Raw genomic sequence first — 24,172 nt, 5'->3', positions numbered from 1 at the left:
GGTGTACACTGCAGGGGAGGAGCTGAGAGCCAGCAGGAGGGTGTATACTGCAGGGGAGGAGCTGAGAGCCAGCAGGAGGGTGTATACTGCAGGGGAGGAGCTGAGAGCCAGCAGGAGGGTGTATACTGTAGGGGAGGAGCTGAGAGCCAGCAGGAGGGTGTATACTGCAGGGGAGGAGCTGAGAGCCAGCAGGAGGGTGTATACTGTAGGGGAGGAGCTGAGAGCCAGCAGGAGGGTGTATACTGCAGGGGAGGAGCTGAGAGCCAGCAGGAGGGTGTATACTGCAGGGGAGGAGCTGAGAGCCAGCAGGAGGGTGTATACTGCAGGGGAGGAGCTGAGAGCCAGCAGGAGGGTGTATACTGCAGGGGAGGAGCTGAGAGCCAGCAGGAGGGTGTATACTGTAGGGGAGGAGCTGAGAGCCAGCAGGAGGGTGTATACTGCAGGGGAGGAGCTGAGAGCCAGCAGGAGGGTGTACACTGCAGGGGAGGAGCTGAGAGCCAGCAGGAGGGTGTATACTGCAAGGGAGGAGCAAACTTTCTTTGTATCACTTAGTGTCAGCCTCCTACTGGCAGCAGCATACACCCACGGTCTGTGTCCCCCAATGAGGCGAAGGAGAAAGTCTGATTTTGAATGGATGCCTAGAAATGTTGGATCAGCTCTAAAGAAGCCACTTTGCTCTTACAAAAAGGCAAGTATTGTGCACCCTGGCTCTTCCGATACCGAAGGATGGAGGATTTCTCTTTGGCTGAAAGATGGAAGATTTTATTGGAACAACCTAGCTCCTCTGCAAAATTAGCAGAAAAATCTCAAGTCTAATAAACATCGGATGATTGAGAAGCCAGAACATAACTATTTTATTAAACCTTTTGTCAACATTAACCAATATAATTTCTAATTAATAAAATAAAAGTAAAGAAAATAAATATATACGACAGCTACAATTTGGTAGCTGCTACTTTTGGCTTTTCCAACTCTGCCAATTTTTTCAAAAACTTCAATTCAAACCAGACACTTGAACAATCCTCAGCCCTGCACAATTTCTACAGGTAGTACAGGAGACTGGACAGAGAATTGTGGGGTTCTCTGTGGATGCTTTGCCCGACCAGGAAGGCCAGCTTGTGGGCGTACTGACACGGTGCTGGAACTCTGATGACACCCTAAGAGGAAAAAAAACAACAGTGAACAGGCAGGACTCTTGAAGTCCCTTCTCCAGTAATCTCCCAGTAACTACGTACAGGCCAGTTATAGTACTGGTGGCAGAGCTTGTAGGTCAGGCGCTGCATGTGGTCGGGCTTCAGGCCTCCGGTGTCGTACACAACGTTGTAATGTGTGGGGGAGACGGTCCCTTGTCTCACAGACTGGCTGATGATGAAGAAGTCATACCTGGGCGGAAGCAGACAACACGGGCGTTAATGGTTTATAGACGATGGTGTCAGCCATCGCTAATCTATCGAGAGCAACCTGGCAACTCTAAGGGTACTGTCACACAGTACCATTTTGATCGCTACGACGGTACGATTCGTGACGTTCTAGCGATATCATTACGATATCGCAGTGTCTGACACGCAGCAGCGATCAGGGATCCTGCTGAGAATCGTACGTCGTAGCAGATCGTATGGAACTTTCTTTCGTCACTTGATCACCCGCTGACATCGCTGGATCGTTGTGTGTGACAGCGATCCAGCGATGTGTTCGCTTGTAACCAGGGTAAACATCGGGTAACTAAGCGCAGGGCCGCGCTTAGTAACCCGATGTTTACCGTGGTTACCAGCGTAAACGTTAAAAAAACAAACAGTACATACTTACATTCCGGTGTCTGTCCTCTGGCGTCTCAGCTTCTCTGCACTGTGAGCGTCGGCCAGCCAGAAAGCGAGCACAGCTGTGCTTTCCGGCTATGGCGCTTACACAGTGCAGAGAAGCTGAGACGCCAGAGGACAGACACCGGAATGTAAGTATGTACTGTTTGTTTTTTTTACGTTTACGCTGGTAACCACGGTAAACATCGGGTTACTAAGCGCGGCCCTGCGCTTAGTTACCCGATGTTTACCCTGGTTACCCGGGGACTTCGGCATCGCTCCAGCGCCGTGATTGCAACGTGTGACCGCAGTCTACGACGCTGGAGCGATAATCATACAATCGCTGCGACGTCACGGATCGTGCCGTCGTAGCGATCAAAATGGTACTGTGTGACAGTACCCTAAGACCCAAAACAAACACAATAAATACCTGCTGTAAATAAAAGGCGTAGTGGATATAGAGAACATCGGGTGCTTCGTCAACACCATCCTGAACTTGAGCACACCTTGACGTTGCTGGGATGGCTTTCACTTTTCTTTTATAAAATCAGTGTTTATTAAATACCCAGTGTTATCCATATGCACGAATGCTTCTACTTACAGCAAGATATTGTCTTTGTTCTGTATTGATGGCCCGTGTGAACATGCTCCTAGTTTCCATACATACTGACTTGTACTCCATTTCTTTCAGTTTAACCTGACAACTATGGAAACTCAGGAAAGTCCGTGAACAATGGATTTGGCTAAGCTTTTTGTGGTTGCCCTAAAGTCCATGCCTCCTCTGAGCAAGTTCTGTTCCGGAGACTTTACAGAAGAAGTATGGATTAATTGCTGAGAGCATCGGTCAGATCGCTGCTGGCCACTTTATTAAAGGGGATGTCCAGTATATGTTATATTAAGATTGGGCCCAAAGGTGTCTTATAGGTCAAAAAGATACAAGAGCCCCACCACTTCTTTGTAACGCTGCCTGTGTCCTCCCATCCCTGAGAGTCTCCACACTTCTTCCAGCAAGGAACACAAAGTGACCGCTGCAGCCAGTTAGTGATGACTGATGCCCTTCAGCGATCACATTCTGTCTCAGCAGGAAGAGGATTGATCTGTATCACAGAGGAATGTCAGGGGTCCGGTAGGGGGCTTTTTTTCATTTAAGACCCCCCCCATTGGCTAATTTTTATTTTTACATGTAATAGACAACCCCTTTAAGATACTGAGCACACTATGTTTGAGCCTCCCGACCAAGGAGTCCATAGGAACAGAGATCTATGGAAATATTTAAAACGTCGGGGAGTTTACAGTAAAATACCTCCTAGTGTCCACTTTCCCTTGATCTGGATTAAAGGGGGTGTCTGAAATCAGAAACCAGCACTACTCTTTATGTGGCAGTGTCTGGTATTGCAGCTCATCCTCATTTACTTGACTGCCAGACATCTCCCAGTGTGGGGTCTGAAGTAAGGTGGGGGTCTCCCAGGAGTCACACTTCAGACATTACTAGTCCTCCCTCCATACTTATTCTGGGCACATATGTACTAACCATTCAGGTCTGGTGACTTCACTATCAACGATTGTTCCCGGTGGTGGATTCTGGAGCCGGCCGCCCATATTGGCAAAGAATCTGGCATTTATTCTTTTCTTCACCACCACCACGGTTAGTCTTGGGCTAAAAAAACAAAACAAAAAAACAAAACAAAAAAAAATTTCTTTGATTGATGAGAAGCATCTACAAAAACCAAAAACACAGCAGAAGTGAGCAGAGCGGCTCACATTAACTTGCCAATGTGATCATGGACGTTCTCCTAAAACTGATCTAATGGGAACGATGGCAACTACAAACCGGCTTCTTAAAGAGGAATTCCATAATTGGATTTTGTTTTGTTGCTGTTCAACATGATTCTTCAGGTCAGTACAATTATGGTGATAGCAAACTTGTAAGGTTTTTTATGTATACTTTAGTGGTTAAAAACTGGGTATTTTTGTGTACTCACCGTAAAATCCTTTTCTCCGAGCCAATCATTGGGGGACACAGACCATGGGTGTATGCTTCTGCCACTAGGAGGCTGACACCAAGTTAATACAAAGAAAGTTAGCTTCTCCCCTGCAGTATACACCCTCGTGCTGGCTCCCAGAGAACCAGTTCAGTGCAAAAGCAGTAGGAGAACATTAATAATACATAAGAGTACAACAACATGTCAAAAAAAGAAACAAGCACAAGCCATTAGGCTAACAGGTTGGGTGCTGTGTCCCCCAATGAGTGGCTCGGGGAAAAGGATTTTATGGTGAGTACACAAAAAGCTCTGTTTCTCCTTAGCCTAGTTGGGGGATACAGGACCATGGAACGTCCCAAAGCAGTCACTGGGTAGGAAACAACAACCGAAAACATCAGGCTTCACGTAACAACTGTCTAGATGTGTGCCACCACAGCCTGCAGAATTTTTCCCCGCATACTACTAATAATCTTTATATAGCGCCAACATATTCTGCAGCGCTTTACAGCTTAACAGTTTCAAACACAACAGTCATAAGTAACAACATTAACAAGACAATAATTAAAGCAAATCAGCCAAAGTTTGAGTATGACCCATTATAGTGCTTCGAGAAAGTATGTAGGCTGGATCAAGTTGCGGCTTTACAGACCTGCTCCACCAATGCCGAATGGCCCAAGAAGCACCCACTGACCGAGTGGAGTGTGCTCTGATGCCCGTTGGGATAGGCTTACCTCTGATGCTGTAGGACTCCTGAATGATGGAACGAATCCATGTAGCCATCATTGCCTTCGAAACGGCTAGACCCTTCCTGTGACCCTCAGGAACACGAACAAGAAATCCGACCTTTGGAAGGACACCATCCTCGAGATATACCTTCTCAGAGCTCTGACTACATCCAGAGTATGGAAAGCCTTTTCCATCATGTGGACTGGAGTCGGACAAAATGAAAGAAGAACAGCGTCCTCATTAAGTTGAAAGGATGAGACAACCTTGGGCAAAAAGGATAGGGACGGCCTGAGGACAACCTTGTCCAGATGGAAAATAAGGAAAGGCGCCCGACAGGACAGAGCAGCTAGCTCCGAAACCCGCCTTACTGATGTGATTGAAACAAGAAAAACAACTTCCAGGATAGCAAGGTGAGCAAAATGTCCTGAAGCGGTTCAAAAGGAGCTTCCTGTAAGACTAAAAGGACAAAGTTAAGGTCCCATAGGTCTAAAGGCATGCGATAGGGGGGGGGAAGCACATGTGTAACCCTCTAAATGAATGTCTTCACCTGAGGTATTGTTGCAATCCTTCGTTGGAATAAGACCGATAAGGCGGATATCTGGCCCTTGACCGAGCCGAGCGCCAGGCCTGAGACCAGGCCGTTCTGTAGGAGCTCCAAAATGGTGGGAATAGAGAAGAGGAGGGGGAAGACTTCCACGAGCCTTGAACCAAGCAAAACATGTCTTCCAGGTACGGTGATAAATGTGTACCGACGCAGGCTTACAAGCACTGATCATTGTGGACGTGACCCGTTGTAAAAAACCAGCCTGGGCCAGAATCCAGGATTCATCGGCCAAGTCGTTAAACACAGGGCCGCCGTGTTCTGGTGGTGAATCAGTCCCTGGGAGAGCAGATCTGAACGAACCAGCAGTTGCCAGGGTACATCGGCGACGAGGCACACCAACTCTGCGAAACACAACCGGCATGGCCAATCCGAAGCGACCAGGATCACTGGAACCCCTTCCGCCTTGAACTTCCAGATGACTCTCGGAAGAAGCGGCAGCGGGGGAAAAACGTACAGAAAACGGAACTGGCGCCACAAAAGAACCAGAGCACCCGCTCCTATGGCTCTTGGAACTCAAGACAGAGCTAAAAACCTGGAGACTTTGACGTTCAGTCTGGACGCCATCAGATCCACATCCGGGGTCCCCCAAAAAAGACAGATATGTTGGAAGTTCCCACTCCCCCGAGGCGAGACCCTGGCGGCTGAGGAAGTCTGCCGCCCAGTTTTCCAAGCCTGGTATGTGCACTGCTGAGAATGCGAGTTACTACACACATGGCCTCCCTGCTGCGGGTATCCCCTTGATGCTTGATGTATGCCACAGCCGTGGTGTTGTCCGATCGAATTCGGATTGGGTGACCAGCTAGGAGATAATGAAACTGCAGTAGCGCTAGCCATATCGCTCGGATTTCCAAGACATTGATTGGCAGTTTCGATTACTGAGATGACCAGCAGCCCTGAGCGGTGTGGTGACAAAAAACTGCTCCCCAGCCCAGAAGACTGGCATCTGTAGTCACCACTAGCCATTGGACCGGCAAAAAGGATTTTCCCTGGTTGAGGGAAGAACTCAATGTCCACCCTCTGAGAGTTTGCCTGACCCGCGGGGATAGGCGGCACCGGCAGTCGAGGAAGAAAGGGTTCCTGTCCCAAGCGGCTAGAAGAGCATGCTGTAGGGGCCGGAGGTGCATCTGTGCTAAAGGAACCGCTTCCAATGCTGTCACCATTTTCTAGAGTACCCTCATCGCAAAGGGGATGGAATGAGGGGATAACTGAAAAAGTGTGGGGGGCTCCTTGCTGAAGGGCTAGGACCTTGTCTTGAGGGAGAATCACCAACCCTCGCGAGGTGTCCAGGGTCATGCCTCAAAAGGGGATATCTGCTGAGCTGGAACGGGGGAAGACTTGGCTAAGTTTATCAGCCAACCTAGACGAGAAAGAGTATCTCAAGTGATACGAACGGACTCCGTGCAGTCGTGGAAAGACGGACCCTTGACCAAGAGTTCGTCCAGACAGGGCAGGACGACCAGGCCCCGAGAGTGCAGAATGGACATGACAGCCGCCCTGTGAAAACCCTGGGAGTAGTAGCGAGGCCGAAGGGCAAGGCTGTGAATTGAAAATGCTGTTCGCGAATGGTGAAACGCAGGAACTTTTGGGGGTGGGGGAATCGGGATGTCCAGGTAAGCATATCGAATAATTGATGGATGCTAGAAACTCCCCTTTTTCACTTGAGGTTATGACCGAACGAAGAGACTCCATGTGGAAATGACGGACCTTGACAAACTTGTTTAGAAGTTTGAGGTCTAGTATGGGTCTCACTTTTCTGTCCTTTCTTGGGACAACTACCGTATATACTCGAGTGTAAGCCGAGATTTTCAGCCCAAATTTTTGGGGTGAAAGTGCCCCTCTCGGCTTATACTCGAGTCACGGTCAGCGGGTGAGGGGGAGAGAGGATTGTCGCATACTCACCTAGTCCCGGCGCTCCTGACGCTGTCCCTGCCTGTCACACTGTCGTCGGGTGCCGCAGCTCTTCCCCTGTTCAGCAGTCACGTGGGACCGCTCATTAAAGTTATGAATATGGACTCCACTCCCATAGGGGTGGAGCCGCATATTCATTTCTCTAATCAGCGGTGCCAGTGACCGCTGACAGAGGAAGAGGCTGCGGCACCCGAAGACAGTGTGACAGGCAGGGACAGCGTCAGGAGCGCCGGGACTAGGTGAGTATTTTATATTCACCTGTCCACGTTCCAACCGCCGGGCGCCGCTCTGTCTTCCCGTCCTCTGGCTCTGACTGTTCAGGTCAGAGGGCGCGATGACGCATATAGTGTGCGCGCCACCCTCTGCCTGAACAGTCAGTGCAGAGAGACGCCGGGACGCTGAGGAGCTGCAAGCAAGAGAGGTGAGTATGTGTTTTTTTTTTTTTTTTTATTGCAGCAGCAGCGTTATATATGGCACAGATTTATATGGCACATCTATGGGGCAACAATGAACAGTGCAGAGCATATATGGCACAGCTTTATAAGGAGCATCTATGGGGCAATAATGAACAGTGCAGAGCATATATGGCACAGCTTTATAAGGAGCATCTATGGGGCCATAATGAACGGTGCAGAGCATTGTATATGGGGCACAGATTTATATGGAGCATCTATGGGGCCATAATGAACGGTGCAGAGCATTATATGTGGCACAGCTTTATGTGGAGCATCTATGGGGCAATAATCAACGGTATGGAGCATTATATATGGCACAGCTTTATATGGAACCTCCTTTGGGGCAATAATGAACGGTATGGAACATCTGTTTTTATTTTTGAAATTCACCGGTAGCTGCTGTATTTTCCACCCTAGGCTTATACTCGAGTCCATAAGTTTTCCCAGTTTTTTGTGGCAAAATTAGGGGGGGGTCGGCTTATACTCGGGTCGGCTTATACTCGAGTATATACGGTAATAGGTTGGAGTAGAATCCCTCAAACCTTTTGTTTCCCGGCACCGGAACAATGACGCCATTGCGGCGCAAAGAGTCTATGGCTCGGGAAAGAGTCTTTGCCCTTGATGCTGGAAGTTGGGAAGGAAAGAAACGAGTCGGGGGATTCGAAGAAAAATCGATTTTGTATCCGGAACACACCAGGTCTGTGACCCATTCGTCGTGAACGACTGAGAGCCAGACCTGGTGAAACAGAAGTAGGTGACCGCTTACCCTGCTGGTGTCGACTGGATAACCCCATGAGTCATTGGGAGGAAAATCTGTGGGACCTAGTTCCCTTAAATCCAGACTGTTTGGTCTGGCCCTTCCATTACTGATTGGACCTAAAGGATGCCTGGGGTCCTCTGTTCGCGCGAGGAGAGCGTCCTGATCCTGAAGAGGTAGTGGGATTGGACCAATCCGGATTGGCGAGAAAGGATCGGAAACGGATTTGTTGTTGACGCCGAAAAGGACACCTAAGCCTCTGCTGGGGAAGAAATTTGCTCTTTCCTCCCGTACCGTCCGAGATAAGCTGATCCAGTTTCTTTCCAAACAAACACCCACACTAGTAAGGAAGAGATGTCAGACTTTTTTGATGCAGAATCTGCCTTCCATTCTCTGAGCCATAAAGATCTTCTGATCGTGATGGCATTTGCCGCCGATAGAGTCGCACAGTTGGCCACATCCAAAGAAGCGTGTACCAGGTAATCTCCTGCCTGAGAAATATGGCTAGCCAGCTGCGCTGCTCCTGGAGGAAGATTACTGCTCTGAATAGAATTAGCCAAGGTCTCCGACAAAGAAACCATTGCTTTACCTACCCACACGGCAGCGAAGGAAGGATATAGAGCCGCACCTGAGACATCGAAGACAGATCGAGCCAAATTTTCTATCTGGTAGTCTGTGGGATTTTTAATAGATGATCTGTCCGGCAGGGATAGAAGGGTTTTGGATGCCAGGTGAGAGACTGGCGGGTCTACTGCAGGGGACTTGGCCCAATCCTTTCTGAGATCTGCTGAGAAAGGGTACTTCGCCTCAAGCGGTTTTTGTCTTGTAAAGCACTTATCCGGTCGCTCCCTGTGTAGATTAGCTATATCCCGAAACTCCGGGTGAATGGTTAATGTTCTATGAGGACGCTTAGCTTTTTTGAAGCACACAGCGTGATCCGGCACAGAGCTGGAGTCTTAATCAACCTCCAGATTTTGGTTGACGGCCTCAGAGAATCAACAGTCCTCTGAAAGTCTGGCGAAACGGGATCTAAGGAGACGTCCGATTCATACTCAGAATAGAGTTCACTACCAACATTTGTTGAGGGAGAACGAGAAATGGAGCTCAGAGACGCCATGGCACGTGAGTGTACGTGGGACGTACTGCGGATCAATTTCCTAGACGCTTGTACATTTCTAGATTGTGTGCTGCCCCTGCTAGCCCGAGAAAAAAAAAAATCCTCCTCCAAGATGGCGCCATCTGTGCATGTGCAGTGGCAGCTATCGGATCTCCTCTATAGACACAAATAGATGCTACTGCGCAGGTGCCATTTTAAAATGGATTTTTTTTTGAGGGATCAGTGATCTGTCAGCAGTCTGCATTATGAATACCTAATCAGACCACCAGATGAAGCCCCCCACCCCTGGGCACGAGCAGATCATTCACTCAAAACTGAAAATGAAGATTCCACAACAACCACAAGACGGATTCCATCACCAGCGGCACTTTAAGCCCCTTCCTGGGTCCCTGTAAGGACACAAGGAACGGTCTTTCCTCCAGGCCTCTGTAACAGACAGTTATCTTCTAAAAAATACCAGAACGAGGGTGCCACCCTAGATCGAGAAAATAATTTTTCATATAGAACTAACAAATATGGCTACATAGCGTGGAATATGATAGTAATAGTGGTGATGATAATAATAATAATACTAGTAGTACCGCTATGTAGTGTGATAGTATCTGTTAAGGGAGCAAGACTGTCCTTCACTATTAATCGGGAAAATTAGCCAAAGAAAAAAACAGAAATAAAAAAACCAGAGTAGTTAATATAAAATCATGAAGATTTTATTAAGTAATAATACATCAGATTTATAACATGAATAGAGCAAATGCAATAGAAAATAATATTTAAAATGTATAAAGGGCGCACCTAACCATTAGAAATTCTATATTTAGCAGTTGCCACATATAACGTGCAAAAGACGTAGTAAAAAATAGTAAAAAAAATATAAATGTATAAAAAAATAATTTAATAACCACTAATGGGCACCGCTGACAGTGATCTCATGCAGAAAATGCTAGTGTGCAAACAGTGTGCAAGCCAAAGTACATATGCAAGAGAGTTGAAATAGTAATTAGGCTGAACTGTACAAAAATACCACTAGGTGTCGCTGTTGATAACAGAAAGTGTTGGCACACGGGAAAAGAGATTGATAGTAATAAGAAAACATAATGCGGTCATGATAGACATGTACTTACTATGCTCTTAAGATCCCGGTTTCCTGGATGGTGCCCTCCCCAACGCGCGTTTCGGCATGCTGCCTTCGTCAGGCGCCATCCAGGAAATTGGGATCTTAAGAGCATAGTAAGTACATGTCTATCATGACCGCATTATGTTTTCTTATTACTATCAATCTCTTTTCCCGTGTGCCAACACTTGCTGTTATCAACAGCGACACCTAGTGGTATTTTTGTACAGTTCAGCCTAATTACTATTTCAACTCTCTTGCATATGTACTTTGGCTTGCACACTGTTTGCACACTAGCATTTTCCGCATGAGATCACTGTGTCAGCGGTGCCCATTAGTGGTTATCACATTTTTTATGCATTTATATTTTTTTTTTACTATTTTTTACCACGTCTTTTGCACGTTATATGTGGCAACTACTAAATATAGAATTTCTAATGGTTTGGTGCGCCCTTTATACATTTTAAATATTATTTTCTATTGCATTTGCTCTATTCATGTTATAAATCTGATGTATTATTACTTAATAACATTTTCATGATTTTATATTAACTACTCTGGACTTTTTGATTGGGTTTTTTTTCCTCTGTTTTTTCTTTAGATATCTTCTAACTACACATCTTTTAACATCTGGAGTTTGAAGTTTCTCTTCCTTCTGATTATTTAGACTATAGAAGGATGATGGAACAAGGCTTTCCTTCCTTTTTAAAAAAAAAACAGTAGAGAAGTTTGGTGCCGCTGTAATCGTCCGGAGAATCTTATTGTCAGGTCATTTCACTGCACACGGTACGTTGTAAAACAAACAAACAAAAAGAAAACTACAAAATTATGGCAGAATTTTTTTTTTCCCACCATTTTCCCCCCACTAGGAATTACTTTCCGATTCATCAGTACATTTTATGGTAAAATGAATGGTGTCATTCAACACTACAACTCATCCTGCAATGAACAAGTCCTCGTACGGATATATTGATGGAGAAATTAAAAAAAGGGTTTTGTTGTTTTTTTAATACTAAAAGTACAAAAATTAAAATTGTGTCAGGAACCATAAGGGTTAGGGGCCACCTCTGCCGCACCTGTAATTCTGTTTAGCAGACTTGATGCAATCAATGAACTGTGGGATCTCGTAGTTCACTAAGGTCTTGAGCTGCCCGTCGCCTACTCCGTCTCTGTAGATGATGATGCGCTGCGGCAGGTTTCCTTCGTTAGTCTTGGTCCATGCGTGCAGCGCCGCTAAAGAGAAAGAAAGGACATAAAGACAGAAAAAAATCATAATGGCATCGTGATACCAGTAAATAAGGCAGCCCACAGGCGCACTGAAATTCTGCTATAGGCCACAGACATCGGATCGGTGGGGATCAGACACCCCTGCATCAGATGTGTGCAGCGCCGTATACGTGTTTGTTCTGCACATTTGGAACTTTTTATTATATTTTTTACCTTGCATACAAACTTTTAGGCCATCGACAATCTCTTGTCTCTGATCCTGGACGACGCATCGGGAAAACCAGCTAAAATAGAAAGGTCAGAGGTTACTTAGGGCTCACTCAGAATAAGGCCGCCATCTCATAGGCTGCTATGGGCCTACAAGACATCAGGGGCACAATGGCATCAGTGCCGGCCCACTCTGGGGTGCGGGGCTGAGGGGCACGGAGGCTGTAGACCGTGGGGGCAATTAGTTTATTCTGGGGGCTGCGTACAATGGTGGCTGTATCCGGAGGGGGCGCTCAGGGTCCTTGCTCCAGTTCTCTGCATTAGCCGGAGTGAGGAGCCAGCAATGTATGAGGAACCCGGACGTGGCGGATACATTACCGAGTCATTTGCTTGTTCGTGCTCGCGACAAAGCCAGCAATAGATCTCCTCCCCTGCAGGGTGTCGTGGTAGCAATCAATCCCAATAATTATTGCTTTATCCAGCTGAGGAAAAAAAAAAAAAATATGTGTATTATGTAAATATATATATATATATATATATATATATATATATATATATATATATATATATATATATATATATATATATATATATATATATCTTGAGAAAGGCTCAGGTGGAGACGAAACGTCGCCCAGAACAGTGGGTTGATAAAACGTTCCACATTTTCATTGAAGGAATTGAACTTTTATTTTGAAAATATATTGGTCAGCGACCAGCTGATTGGTCAGCGACGGGCACAGTCCGGCCGCGAATTCGCCCCTCCATACTCCCCTCCAGTCAGTGCTCACACAATGGCTGCATTACACCGTGTTATGCCGCTGTGTAACGCAGTCCATTAACACTGCTATTAACCCTGTGTGCCTATGGGGCATCAATAGTAAAAAGATCTAATGTTAAAAAAAAAAAATAAATTATATACTCACCTTCTGGTGCCTTTGCCGCTCCTCACGACGCTCCGGGCCATGCACTGCGCTCTCGCGAGATGATGACGTAGCGGTCTTATGAGACCGCTACGTCATCATCTCACGAGACCACAATGCATTCTTGGGACCTGAGGGTCGCGAGGAGCATCACTAAATTAGAATTCAGTAGGTGCATGTGCATCATTTGTATTGCGTTCGGACCATAAGCAGTGCTGGCTTCTCCCCTTATTTTTCTTTAGCATCGCTAAACGCCTGGCCTGGATCCGGGGGCCGCCGGAAGGTGAGTATATAACTATTTTTTATTTTAGTTCTTTTTTTTTTTTTTTTTTTTTAAACAGGGATATGGTGCCCACATTGCTATATGCTACTTGGCTGTGGTATATTTCTCTGCTGTAATTGTGCATCACGAATCGTGGTATGTGTTAAAGAGGAGGGCCCACTGAGACTCTTTCGCCCGGGGCTCTCAAAAACCTGGAGCCGGCCCTGGCTTCACTGATTGGTCACGTCCGGCCGCCCGCGAATTGGGGCGGAATTTGTACCACGCTTCGCTAATTGGTCGCGCCCGGCCGAATCCTGTGTATAAATTGCATTATTCTGAAAACTTCATAAATAAACTACATACATATTCTAGAATACCCGATGCGTTTGAATCGGGCCACCATCTAATGTGTATATATCTCTATATATCTAAAGACAGAGAGAGAGAGAGAGAGAGAGAGAGAAAAAAAAGCCAACCAGCACTCCTAATGTGAACACGTGCAAAGTTGCAAACTGCATCATATAGATAAAAAAAACACAGCCGCACATGTGCATGACTCATGTACTGCTGTGTAATATATATATATATGTATATATATATATATATATATATATATACATATATATATATATATATACATACACACACACACACATACACACACATACATATATACACAGTACAGGCCAAAAGTTTGGACACACCTTCTCATTTAAAGATTTTTCTGTATTTTCATGACTATGAAAATTGTAAATTCACACCGAAGGCATCAAAACTATGAATTAACACATGTGGAATTATTTACTTAACAAAAAAAGTGTGAAATAACTGAAATTATGTCTTATATTCTAGGTTCTTCAAAGTAGCCACCTTTTGCTTTGATGACTGCTTTGCACACTCTTGGCATTCTCTTGATGAGCTTCAAGAGGTAGTCACTGGGAATGGTTTTCACTTCACAGGTGTGCCCTGTCAGGTTTAATAAGTGGGATTTCTTGCCTTATAAATGGGGTTGGGACCATCAGTTGTGTTGCGCAGAAGTCTGGTGGATACACAGCTGATAGTCCTACTGAATAGACTGTTAGAATTTGTATTATGGCAAGAAAAAAGCAGCTAAGTAAAGAAAAACAAGTGGCCATCATTACTTTAAGAAATGAAGGTCAGTCAGTCTGAAAAATTGGGAAAACTTTGAAAGTGTCCCCAAGTGCAGTGGCAAAAACCATCAAGCGCTACAAAGAAACTGTCTCATATGAGGACCGCCCCAGGAAAGGAAGACCAAGAGTCACCTCTGCTTCTGAGGATAAGTTTATCCGAGTCACCAGCCTCAGAAATCGCAGGTTAAAAGCAGTTCAGATTAGAGACCAGGTCAATGCCACACAGAGTTCTAGCAGCAGACACATCTCTACAACAACTGTTAAGAGGAGACTTTGTGCAGCAGGCCTTCATGGTAAAATAGCTGCTAGGAAACCACTGCTAAGGACAGGCAACAAGCAGAAGAGACTTGTTTGGGCTAAAGAACACAAGGAATGGACATTAGACCAGTGGAAATCTGTGCTTTGGTCTGATGAGTCCAAATTTGAGATCTTTGGTTCCAACCACCGTGTCTTTGTGCGACGCAGAAAAGGTGAACGGATGGACTCTACATGCCTGGTTCCCACTGTGAAGCATGGAGGAGGAGGTGTGATGGTGTGGGGGGGCTTTGCTGGTGACACTGTTGGGGATTTATTCAAAATTGAAGGCATACTGAACCAGCATGGCTACCACAGCATCTTGCAGCGGCATGCTATTCCATCCGGTTTGCGTTTAGTTGGACCATCATTTATTTTTAAACAAGACAATGACCCCAAACACACCTCCAGGCTGTGTAAGGGCTATTTGTCCAAGAAGGAGAGTGATGGGGTGCTACGCCAGATGACCTGGCCTCCACAGTCACCAGACCGGAATCCAATCGAGATGGTTTGGGGTGAGCTGGACCGCAGAGTGAAGGCAAAAGGGCCAACAAGTGCTAAGCATCTCTGGGAACTCCTTCAAGATTGTTGGAAGACCATTCCCGGTGACTACCTCTTGAAGCTCATCAAGAGAATGCCAAGAGTGTGCAAAGCAGTCATCAAAGCAAAAGGTGGCTACTTTGAAGAACCTAGAATATAAGACATAATTTCAGTTGTTTCACGCTTTTTTGTTAAGTATATAATTCCACATGTGTTAATTCATAGTTTTGATGCCTTCAGTGTGAATGTACAATTTTCATAGACATGAAAATACAGAAAAATCTTTAAATGAGGTGTGTCCAAACTTTTGGTCTGTACTGTGTATATATATATATATATATATATATATATATATATATATATATATATATATATATATATATATATATATATATATATATATATATATAATCTAGATACATTATATAATGGCAATAATGTAACATTATTTAATGTAACTGTCTTGAAAAGTTGCAGGTCGCACCCAGGTGTTAATGTGTATTTTCCTGAGACAAGTAGACTTCTGTCTCTAACCTCACCAGGGGGTCCTGCTGGAGGCCAAGAAGAAAGGTAACATTTGATATCTCCTAGCTCTTGAAAGAGATGTTAACTACGGCCTGATAGTATCTCTGTGACAGCTGTTACACAAAGGATCTCAAGAGAAAAGAATATATTGATTGGGGGGGCGCGGCCGTGGACCAATCAACATACAAGCAATTATGATATTAACCTGAGGGGCTGGTCTAGAAACCTGACCTCCAGACCAAAGCTATAAATTAGACCTGTATACCTAAAAAACGTGTTCACATGTGAGGGCAGCCTGAGACGCTCATGTGTTCCACCAACTCCATTCACCCCCCCTTCCTCAGGGAGCACAAAGCAAACTACCAGTTAGATGATTTCTGTAAGTTTTCTCCTGTTTATTTTTATACTGTTTAGCATAAGTTGTCTTTATTATCATATTTTTATACCTTTTCTTACTGTAAGCACTGAACCTTTTTTGTATTAAAGTATAAAACTTTAACAAGTTGAACCTTGAATGTTCTAAAAGAATCCATAGCCTAAGGTGTGTGAGCCTTATGAGTGGTAGTATTAATATTTCCGAGACTCATCGCCCGTGTGTTCGATGAGTGGTGGCAGCATGTATGAGCGGGTGTGTGTCCTGGGTCTGTGTGTGATTTATGCTCCCATTAGAGCATAGGACAGAGGTTGAATGCTGGACTGAGAGTGGGGAGACAGATTAACCCTTGCAGGCACAGCCCAAGTCACGTGCTGAGAGCGGGCACGTGACGAATTAGTTACACTGTGAAGGGTTAAACTAAGAAAAATTAAAGGCTTCATTTTGTGCTTTTCGACTCCATTTTGCTGTTTTGAGATAAATTCTGTTACTAGGCTAAAGTTCATTGTTGTTATGAGACCTTGACAATTTGAAAATCACTGACTCAACCATGAAGGGTCACTCCAGATCCTCCCTCAACAGCTTGGCGCCCAAAAGTGGGGTCCCCAAACAGGGACGCCTCTGCCCCCCGGAGGACAACAAGACAAAGGACCCTCGGACCAGACACAGGCACTGGAAAATTGGGACTGATCATCCCCCACAACAACCACGGTGAGTTGGCAGTTATACTGTTCAGACTGACTGGTGTGGTTTTCCTGTGTTTGTTGCTGCAAAGAGGATGTGAGGTTGTCCCCGATGGTGGGGTGATTCTTTGGTGGAATCATATAGAGGTGTAGTTCCGTTGGGGGCCCAGTGTTCGAACCGTACCTCATAAGGGACGGACACTCCGGATTGACCAGTGATTGTAACGCTCTTTTTAGTCAAAATATCCTGAAATCTTGATCACTGTTAGAATCAGGCATGGTGAGGTGATGGAAGATTGGGTAGGATACGTACCTCAGGAATATATACATTGCGTGCAGAACTATTAGGCAAGTTATATTTTGATCACATGATACTTTTTATACATGTTGTCCTACTCCAAGCTGTTCAGGCTTGAGAGCCAACTACAAATTAAGTAAATCAGGTGATGTGCATCTCTGTAATGAGGAGGGGTGTTGTCTAATTACATCAACGCCCTATATTAGGTGTGCTTAATTATTAGGCAACTTCCTTTCCTTTGGCAAAATGGATCAGAAGAGAGATTTGACGGGCTCTGAAAAGTCCGAAATTGTGAGATGTCTTGCAGAGGTATGCAGCGGTCTTGAAATTGCCAAACTTTTGAAGCGTGATCACCGAACAATCAAGCGTTTCATGGCAAATAGCCAACAGCATCGCAATAAGCGTGTTGGGCAAAAAAGGCGCAAAATAACTGCCCATGAATTGAGAAAAATCAAGCTTGAAGCTGCCAAGATGCCATTTGCCACCAGTTTTGCCATATTTCAGAGCTGCAACGTTACTGGAGTAACAAAAAGTACAAGGTGTGCGATACTCAGGGACATGGCCAAGGTAAGGAAGGCTGAAAACGACCACCTGTGAACAAGAAAAAAGAAATGTCAAGACTGGGCCAAGAAATATCTTAAGACCGATGGGGCCATAAGATCAACATGTTAGGGCATGTTAGGTTAGGCTATGGGTTGAACTAGATGGACTTAAAGTCTTCCTTCAACCTTAATAACTATGATACTATGACTTTTCAAAGGTTTTATGGACTGATGAAATGAGAGTGACTCTTGATGGACCAGATGGATGGGCCAGAGGCTGGATCAGTAAAGGGCAGAGAGCTCCACTCCGACTCAGACGCCAGCAAGGTGGAGGTGGGGTACTGGTATGGGCTGGTATCATCAAAGATGAACTTGTGGGACCTTTTCAGGTTGAGGATGGAGTGAAGCTCAACTCCCAGACCTACTGCCAGTTTCTGGAAGACAACTTCTTCAAGCAGTGGTACAGGAAGAAGTCGGTATCGTTCAAGAAAAACATGATTTTCATGCAGGACAATGCTCCATCACATGCCTCCATCTACTCCACAGCGTGGCTGGCCAGTAAAGGTCTCAAAGAAGAAAAAATAATGACATGGCCCCCTTGTTCACCTGATCTGAACCCCATAGGGAACCTGTGGTCCCTCATAAAATGTGAGATCTACAGGGAGGTAAAACAGTGCACCTCTCGGAGCAGTGTCTGGAGGCTGTGGTGGCTGCTGCACGCAATGTTGGTCGTAAACAGATCAAGCAACTGACAGAATCTATGGATGGAAGGCTGCTGAGTGTCATCATAAAGAAAGGGGGCTATATTAGTCACTCATTTTTAGAGGTTTTGTTTTTGCATGTCAGAAATGTTTATTTCTAAATTTTGTGCAGTGATATTGTTTTTTCTGGTGAAAATAAACAAGTGAGATGGGGATATATTTGGTTTTTATTAAGTTGCCTAATAATTCTGCACAGTAATAGTTATCTGCACAAACAGATATCCTCCTAAGATAGCTAAAACTATAAGGCCATGTTCACACAGTGCGTTTTTTACCGCGGAACCGCGGCGGTTTTGCCGCTGCGGTTCCGCAGCTGTTTTCCATGCAGGGTACAGTACACTGTACCCTATGGAAAACAGGACACACTGTGCACATGGTCCGGAAATTTAAAAAAAAAGCCGTGCTGAATAGCTCCCGGAAAAAAGAAGGAGCATGTCAATTCTTCTTCCTGAACCGCAGCGGTTCTGCACCCATAGACCTCCATTGTGAGGTCAAAATCGCAGTAAAACACGCAGATCAAAAATATATCTGCGTGTTTTACTGCGGTTTGATGTGCAGAACCGCTGCTGCAGGAAGTGCGGGGGAGCGGGCGGAAGTGCGGGGCCGGAAGTGCGTGGGCGGAGAGACATGGAGGCATACCGTCGCATGGGGATCGTGTCGGCCGTTTGATTGATTTGGTATATGTGTGTGTGTGTGTGTGTGTGTGTGTATGTGTGTGTATGTGTGTGTATGTGTGTGTATGTGTGTGTGTGTGTGTGTGTGTGTGTGTGCGCGCGCGCGTGTCCCCATGCGACGATAGTGCCTCCATTGTGCTAAGTCGCCGTATGGACTACTCCTCCCATCCGGTATTAGGATGGGAGAGTTGTCCCTGTGTCCGGCGACTTAGCACAATAGTAAAGTTACACAAAACACCTACACACAATACACATACATGACACACAGTACAGTACATACAACACATAACATAGAGTATATACTCACCAACAGCACACTTGTAGGCGAAGCCCTCGATCCTCCAGGAAAAAATCACAAAATAATAAACCAAATCCATACTCCCTGTCCGCAGAATCCATAAAACGAGTGTCCCACGCCGATCGGCTGCTCTCCGGCAATACACTGCCAGGAGCGAAGCTCCTAGCAGTGTATCGCGTACTGTCCCGGAGCTCAATGACTCCGGCGTCTCGGTTAACAGCAGTACAGCTGCGTTGAACTTTCCCACGCAGCACTGCCGTTAAGCGAGAGAGCCGGGGTCAATGACCGCCGGTAAACTCGCGCATGCGCAGTGACACACCGACAGGAACTATGGCTCCTGTCAGTGTGTTGCTGCATCCGTGGAGAGCAGACATATCTCTGGATGTGTCTGTTCTCCATGGAAAATCTTCGTGGGATACGTGGCACTTAAATACGTGGCACTTAAATACGTGACACGTGTCACTTATACGTGATACGTGTCACTTAAATACGTGGCACGTGGCACTGAAATACGTGGCACGTGGCACTGAAATACGTGGCACGTGGCACTTAAATACGTGGCACTGAAATACGTGATACGTGGCACTTAAATACGTGGCACTTAAATACGTGATACGTGGCACTGAAATACGTGGCACTGAAATACGTGGCACTGAAATACGTGGCACTGAAATACGTGGCACTGAAATACGTGGCACTGAAATACGTGGCACTGAAATACGTGGCACGTGGCACTGAAATACGTGGCACGTGGCACTGAAATACGTGGCACGTGGCACTGAAATACGTGGCACTGAAATACGTGGCACGTGGCACTGAAATACGTGGCATGTGGCACTGAAATACGTGGCACTTAAATACGTGGCACTGAAATACGTGGCACTTAAATACGTGGCACGTGGCACTTAAATACGTGGCACGTGGCACTTAAATACGTGGCACGTGGCACTTAAATACGTGGCACGTGGCACTTAAATACGTGGCACGTGGCACTTAAATACGTGGCACGTATCACGTGGCACTGAAATACGTGATACGTGGCACTTAGGCTATGTTCACATTTGCGTTGTGCGCCGCAGCGTCGGCGCCGCAACACACAACGCAAAGTAAAACGCAGCAAAACGCATGCACAACGCTGCGTTTTGCGCCGCATGCGTCCTTTTTTCGATTGATTTTGGACGCAGCAAAAATGCAACTTGCTGCGTCCTCTGCGCCCGGATGCGTGCGCTGCAGTGACGCATGCGGCGCAAAACGCGGAGCGCTGTCATTCAAAACACGTCCACTCATTTTGGTGTTTAGTCCCAAAATGGAGGATGGAAGAAGAAAAGGGTTGGACAAGGAAATGACATCATTTTTCCCCCCCCCCCCCCCCCCACTGCAGTAAACTTTATTTCTGTCAAACACAGACAATCTGCAGACAAAACTGCATCAAAAAACGCACTAAAAAACGCACTAAAAAACGCACCAAAAAACGCACCAAAAACGCACCAAAAACGCACCAAAAAACGCACCTGCGTTTTCTGCAGAGACCTGCAGTTTCAGTCAGGAAAAAAAAAGGATGGAAATCCTGAACGTGTGAACATAGCCTAAAAGCCCCACTCCAACTTCCAAAAATATTAAGCTTTGATATTTACGAGTCTTTTGGGCTGATTGAGAACATAGGTGTTGATCAATAATAAAAATAATCCTCTAAAATACAACTTGCCTAATAATTCTACAATATAATATATACCGTATATACTCGAGTATAAGCTGAGATTTTCAGCCCACTTTTTTGGGCTGAAATTGCCCCTCTCGGCTTATACTCGAGTCATACCCGGGGGTCGGCAGGGGAGGGGGAGCGGGGGCTGTCTAAAAATACTCACCTAGTCCAGGCGTGGTCCCTGCAGGTCCCTGTCTTCCCCAGCGCCGGCAGCAGCAGCTTCAGCGTCTTCCTGCACTGAGCGGTCACATGGTCCCGCTCATTACAGTAAATGAATATTCGGCTCCACCTCCCATAGGGGTGGAGCCGCATAGTCATTACTGTAATCAGCGGGACCATGTGACCGCTGAGTACAGGATGAAGCGCTGCAGCGTCGGGGAAGCGGGATCTACACAGCGGCAGGACCAGGTGAGTATACGGGGAGGGGAGCGCTGCGCGATAGTCACCTGCTCCTCGTTCCGGGCGCCGATCTGTCTCCAGCAGTGACGCTGAGGTCAGAGGGCGCGGTGACGCGGTCAGTGCGCGCCCTCTGCTGAACGTCAGTGCTGGAGACAGATCGGCGCCCGGAACGAGGAGCAGGTGACTATTGAAAGTGCCGGGGGCCTGAGCGACGGAGAGGTGAGTATGTGATTTATTATTTTATCGCAGCAAATGGGGCAAGTGTCTGTATGGAGCATCTATGGGGCCATAACGTTCCTGCAGCACTATATGGGGCCATAACGTACCTGCAGCACTATATGGGGCCATAACATTCCTGCAGCACTATATGGGGCCATAACATTCCTGGAGCACTATATGGGGCCATAACATTCCTGGAGCACTATATGGGGCCATAACATTCCTGGAGCACTATATGGGGCCATAACATTCCTGGAGCACTATATGGGGCCATAACATTCCTGGAGCACTATATGGGGCCATAACATTCCTGCAGCACTATATGGGGCCATAACATTCCTGCAGCACTATATGGGGCCATAACATTCCTGCAGCACTATATGGGGCCATAACATTCCTGGAGCACTATATGGGGCCATAACATTCCTGCAGCACTATATGGGGCCATAACATTCCTGCAGCACTATATGGGGCCCTAACATTCCTGCAGCACTATATGGGGCCATAACATTCCTGCAGCACTATATGGGGCCATAACATTCCTGCAGCACTATATGGGGCCCTAACATTCCTGCAGCACTATATGGGGGCCCTAACATTCCTGCAGCACTATATGGGGCCATAACATTCCTGCAGCACTATATGGGGGCCCTAACATTCCTGCAGCACTATATGGGGACCATAACGTTCCTGCAGCACTATATGGGGCCATAACATTCCTGCAGCACTATATGGGGGCCATAACGTTCCTGCAGCACTATATGGGGCCATAACATTCCTGCAGCACTATATGGGGCCATAACGTTTCTGCAGCACTATATAGGGGCATAATGTTTGTGCAGCACTATATGGGGCAAGTGTCTGTATGGGGCCATAAATAACGTTTGTAGGGCACTACGGCATATGGGGCAAGTGTCTGTATGGAGCATCTTATAGGGCCATAACATTTGTGCAGCACTATAAGGGGCAAATATCTTTATAGAGCATCTTATGGGGCCATAATCAGCATTTGTGCAGCATTATATTGGGCAAATGTGTCTGTAGAGCATCTTATGGGGCCATTATTAACCTTTATGCAGGATTATATGGGGCATATTTTAATATGGAGCATCTTATGGGGCCATAATGAACAGTATGGAGCATTATATGGGGCTCCTGATTCAATATGGATATTCAAAGACACTTAACCTACTGATGTCTCAATTAATTTTACTTTTATTGGTATCTATTCTTACTTTTGACATTTACCGGTAGCTGCTGCATTTTCCCCCCTAGGCTTATACTCGAGTCAATAAGTTTTCCCAGTTTTTTGTGGCAAAATTAGGGGGGTCGGCTTATACTCGAGTATATATATATATATATATATATATATATATATATATATATATATATATATACACACAATATATATACACACATATACATATATATATATACATATATATTTTTCAGCTGAAGAGCGCATAGTAAATATCTGTGGTTAGTTATAGCACCTCACTTCTCTTATTTTCCCATCACGCCTCTCATTTTCTCCCTTACACCCCTCATTTTCCCCCTCACTCCTCTCATTCCCCCCTAACACTTGTCATTTCGACCTCACATCTGTCATTTTCCGATCACTCCACTATTTTCCCTCACTCCTTTTCATTTTCACCTCACACCTCTCATTTTCACCTCACACCTCTCATTTTCACCTCAGTATATACATGTTTGTCATCTCCCTTATATATAGTATACACCTGTATGTCTTCTCCTGTATATAGTATATACCTGTATGTCATCTCCCCTGTATATAGCATATACCTGCTGTGTGTCATCTCCCCTGTATATAGTATATACCTGTATGTCATCTCCTCCTATATATAGTATATACCTGTATGTAATCTCCTCCTGTATATAGTATATACCTGTGTGTCATCTCACCTATATATAGTATATATCTGTGTGTCATCTCCTCCTGTATATAGTATATACCTGTATGTCATCTCCTCCTATACATAGCATATACCTGTATGTCATCTCCTCCTGTTTATACTATATACCTGTAGGTAATCTGCTCCTGTATATAGTATATACCTGTGTGTCATCTCCTCCTGTATATAGTATATACCTGTATGTCATCTCCTCCTGTATGTAGTATGTACCTGTATGTCATCTCCTCCTGTATGTAGTATGTACCTGTAGGTCATCTCCTCCTGTATATAGTATATACCTGTGTGTCATCTCTCCTGTATATAGTATATACCTGTCATCTCCTCTTGCATATAGTATATACCTGTGTGTTATCTCTCCTGTATATAGTATATACCTGTGTGTCATCTCCTCCTGTATATAGTATATACCTGTGTCAGCTCCTCCTGTATATAGTTTATACCTGTGTGTAATCTCCCCTGTATATAGTATATACCTGTGTGTCATCTCCTCCTGTATATCGTATATATCTGTGTCATCTCCTCCTGTATTAGACCTCGTTCACACGTTATTTGCTCAGTATTTTTACCTCAGTATTTGTAAGCTAAATTGGCAGCCTGATAAAATCCCCAGCCAACAGGAAGCCCTCCCCCCTGGCAGTATATATTAGCTCACACATACACATAATAGACAGGTCATGTGACTGACAGCTGCCGTATTTCCTATA

General features: G+C 45.5%; 1 protein-coding gene across 4 annotated transcripts in view; it reads right to left on the bottom strand.

The window, feature by feature from the left end:
* Positions 1-830: 830 nt before the first annotated feature.
* The window catches only part of LOC143789172 (piwi-like protein 1), a 101,470-nt gene continuing 78,128 nt past the window's right edge, over positions 831-24,172 (bottom strand). For all 4 annotated transcript variants that reach the window (XM_077278961.1, XM_077278960.1, XM_077278962.1 and 1 more), the window contains 6 exons: positions 12,269-12,372; positions 11,897-11,967; positions 11,533-11,689; positions 3,328-3,453; positions 1,236-1,383; positions 831-1,157 (listed from right to left, as the gene is read on the bottom strand). In XM_077278961.1, coding sequence (XP_077135076.1) covers positions 1,041-1,157; positions 1,236-1,383; positions 3,328-3,453; positions 11,533-11,689; positions 11,897-11,967; positions 12,269-12,372 — 723 coding nt within the window. In that variant the 3' untranslated portion in view covers positions 831-1,040. The remainder of the gene's footprint in view (positions 1,158-1,235; positions 1,384-3,327; positions 3,454-11,532; positions 11,690-11,896; positions 11,968-12,268; positions 12,373-24,172) is intronic.

Source organism: Ranitomeya variabilis, unplaced genomic scaffold, assembly GCF_051348905.1.
Source record: "Ranitomeya variabilis isolate aRanVar5 unplaced genomic scaffold, aRanVar5.hap1 Scaffold_112, whole genome shotgun sequence".
NCBI lineage: Eukaryota > Metazoa > Chordata > Amphibia > Anura > Dendrobatidae > Ranitomeya > Ranitomeya variabilis.
The sequence above is the reverse complement of the archived record's forward strand: the minus strand, read 5'-3'. Positions and strand labels throughout refer to the sequence as shown.